The sequence below is a fragment of the Mytilus edulis genome, chromosome 11, assembly GCF_963676685.1.
Source record: "Mytilus edulis chromosome 11, xbMytEdul2.2, whole genome shotgun sequence".
NCBI classification, from domain to species: Eukaryota; Metazoa; Mollusca; class Bivalvia; order Mytilida; family Mytilidae; genus Mytilus; species Mytilus edulis.
The window spans coordinates 75,469,865-75,473,283 of NC_092354.1; the positions used below are offsets into that span (position 1 = coordinate 75,469,865).

The 3,419-nt window shown below is 33.6% G+C and overlaps 1 protein-coding gene across 1 annotated transcript; it reads left to right on the plus strand.

Annotated features, from left to right (window-relative positions):
- Positions 1-1,186: 1,186 nt before the first annotated feature.
- LOC139496291 (complement C1q tumor necrosis factor-related protein 3-like) lies at positions 1,187-2,398 on the plus strand. The gene is made up of 3 exons (XM_071284795.1): positions 1,187-1,334; positions 1,687-1,755; positions 1,961-2,398. Exons 1-3 carry the CDS (start codon positions 1,256-1,258, stop codon positions 2,365-2,367), a joined length of 555 nt encoding a protein of 184 aa, XP_071140896.1. The 5' UTR covers positions 1,187-1,255; the 3' UTR covers positions 2,368-2,398.
- Positions 2,399-3,419: the final 1,021 nt, after the last annotated feature.

Below are 3,419 nucleotides of genomic sequence, written 5' to 3' on the forward strand. Positions count from 1 at the left end.
TCTTCATCTGAGAATAACCCAATGTTAAGTCTCCTCTCTGAACGACCTGGTGCCAGAGACATAACATCTCCATGTAATTTTTCCTCTGCTTCATTATCTGTAGGCAAATTTACATCAGAAGTTTGTGTTTCTTGTAAAGGTCTGCGCGCTCCCGAAGAGCCACTATCCTGTTGATTACAAGTAGAAACATTTGGTACCTGCTCACCTAAAGTGCCAGGACTTTGACTAGTTTCCATAAAATTACATATTTTATGTAACCTTGTATTAAATTGGACAGAGCTGCTTTCCTATTTCTGTTCTTTAGCGTCTAGCTGGTCTTCCTTTTTCTTAGTAGACCTGCTTTTGCTCTTCTTAGACGAAGGAGAAGAACGAGTACGAGCCTCCATCTTTGTCGTTTCGTTCGCGTCAGTTGACAAACTGGGACGTTCCTGCAAAACGTCGTCTTCGCTATTTGAACCGTTCATAGCGACTTCTGCCATAATGCAAATTATTTAAAGACTTCTTAACTCATAAACTATTAAATTTCAATGTATTTCTCAGAGCGAAAACACGACCGGCTGGATGTTCGCCGGAAAGAAGACTGAGGTTCTAAACGCTTAACTGATATAGATGTAGATGATTTTTAAAAGATCAGCTAAGCGCTTGAACGAGGAAAGACCAAATACCGGAGAGCATATCTAATTATTTAAACCTATCAGGTAAGTGTAACGGAGTGAATATAAAATTAGAAGCATGACTAAAATATGTCATATCATTATAATTTTTTTCCCATTTTGTATTTTTTATTTTGTTCTCTTCTTATTTAAAGTACTATTATGTGGCATCCTCGCTGCCTTAACCTATCTGCTGAAGAGAGTATCATAGGTTAAACTAAAGTTCAATACATTAGTATATTAATGTAAAATGTGCTTGTTCCCGTGTCAAGATATGAGTGTAATGTTTGTCGCTGGATGGTTATCAAATATCTCTCAAATAGCCTGGCTGTCACAATTTTACCTTGAAGCTCGTTATTTTTGTATGGTACTGTTTTGCCATACCTATAGCATTTAGAAAAGGTAAAACGAATCTATATATTGATTGGTAAATTGAAAAACTAGTTGTTAGCAGCACGCTATAAGATCATTATAATATCAAATGACTTTATGCTATCATTTTAAGTACTGAATGCAAAACGAAATCAGTTGTTAATGATTGTCAAATTTTAATATTTTACAAACGATTCAACTTAAAAAAAAAATACTTGCACAGGACCAAAATGAGAAACCTATATATTAACATACTGTTCAGTACAATTGTGCTTGTTTACGGTGGGAAGGACTGTTGCCGAAATATTGGTATGTATCTTCAATTGTTTATCTTATTTAAAAACAAAGAACTGCCATCTGGAGTCTTTGCCATTAGCTTTAAATCATTCCTTTTGGTAATAGAAAAGTATCTTGTCAAAAGTAAGATATTTATTTATCTATTGAACATTGTGCGTTTTAAACTGGTTTTGCTGACCTGTACATGTTCTTATTCTATTGGCTTCTCCTATAACGATTTCATATCCTGGTTTCACTGATTAATAAGGGTTGATGCTGACTAAGAGTTCAAAGTGATATTTCAAATGTATTGTATTATAAGCTTCAATTGTAGAGGCCAGGGATGAAAGTTTACACAAATGTTGTAAAAATCATCTTATTTTAGGTAAATCTAAGGCAGCATTACTAGGGGCAATTGATACACTGCACAGAACCAACAGACTGCTTGGAGAGTGTAAGTTTTAGCAAGATGATTTATTTATATATAAAATTATGAAGAGAACAAAAGCAATGTTGATATAAGTGCTATATCTCTAGTAAACCAACTTATTTTAGTGATCAGTCATTAAACATACATCTTAAATCTATTTGTATACCATGCAAGTTTGTTCATATTTCAGATTAAAGGCTAATACCCCACACTGTGTTTTTTTTTTCAGGTGGACAAACTTTAGATAAAAAAGTCGCTTTTCATGCACGACTATCGACGGACGTCACTCTGGGCTCTTCTCAAACAGTAATTTTTGATGACGTAATCACAAATATTGGTAGCGCTTATGACTTCCGAACTGGTCATTTTTCAGCTCCCAATGACGGTGTGTATTTCTTTGCTTCTACATTTCTTAAGACGCATCGTAGCAGTAGTCTACATTTACAAATGATGAAAAACAACGATATGATATCAAAAGGTCATGCTGCACCTGGGGGGTATGCAGAAGCAGGCTCCATGAATGCAATAGTATCCCTGAAGCGAGGAGACACTGTAATCGTACGTCATCATGCAGGATCTGTAATAGAATCAATTCATGGAGATTGGTGTTTCTTTTCTGGATATCAAGTCTATTAATATTTACAAATAATAAATTATCATGACTTTATGAGTTCAATTTTTTAAACTTAAGTTCAGTCATTGCAAGATTGCTTTTAAACTGTGTGCTTCTAGTTAATTGTGGTTAAACAATTGTTCGTTGTGCTGCTATATAAGAGTCAATAATTTTTTGTGTATGCGTTGTATGTCTTATAACCGATATTCAAAAATAAGAGGGATCGGATCAGAGCACTCACCAGCATCATCTTAGCCCATGGGAGTAAATTGTATCTGATAATTATTTATAATATTTTTTTCTTATATTTTAAAACCATATAATAGTCATTGTTTATCACTTGCTGTGATCGGAAACCGTTAACATATATATATATTGTTATCATAAAGACTTGTGTTTTCAATATTTTTCAGACCTTTTCATCGTGTCTTTTTGGTGGCTTATTTTTATAATTTGTCAGTTATTGAGATCCCGAGATAAATAAAACTTATTAAAAATAAGGTTATAAAGTTGTGTAACATTATTGTTAGGTTTTTAGTCTTAATTAGTGTTGTCTGTTTTAATAGCACGAACCATTAATTCATCGGCTTATGCACATGTGACCTCGGTAGAATTTAAACCAACTATTTGTAATTGTGAATAAGACAAAAGCTTTTTTATTGGACAATATGTTATTCTTGATCTAGCCATCATTGGTATTTAATGTATTACGGTCTCAATTTCTGTACCAAGTCAGGAAAATGACAGTTGTTATCAAATTGAATTTGTTTGATGTGTTTTATCTTTTCAGTTTGCCATTTGATTAGGGACTTTCCGTTTTGAATTTTCCACGGAGTTCAGTTCTAGTATTTTTGTAATTTTACTTTTTCATCTAGAATGTTCAGTGTGTTGATAGATATAAGAAGATGTGTTATAGGTGCCAATGAGAAAACTCTACATTCAAGTCACAATTTATAAAAGTAAACCATTATCGGTCAAAGTACGGTCTTCAACACGGAGCTTTTGGCTCACACCGAACAGCAAGCTATAATGAGTCTCAATAATGATAAGTGTAAATCCATGCAAGCGGGAAAAC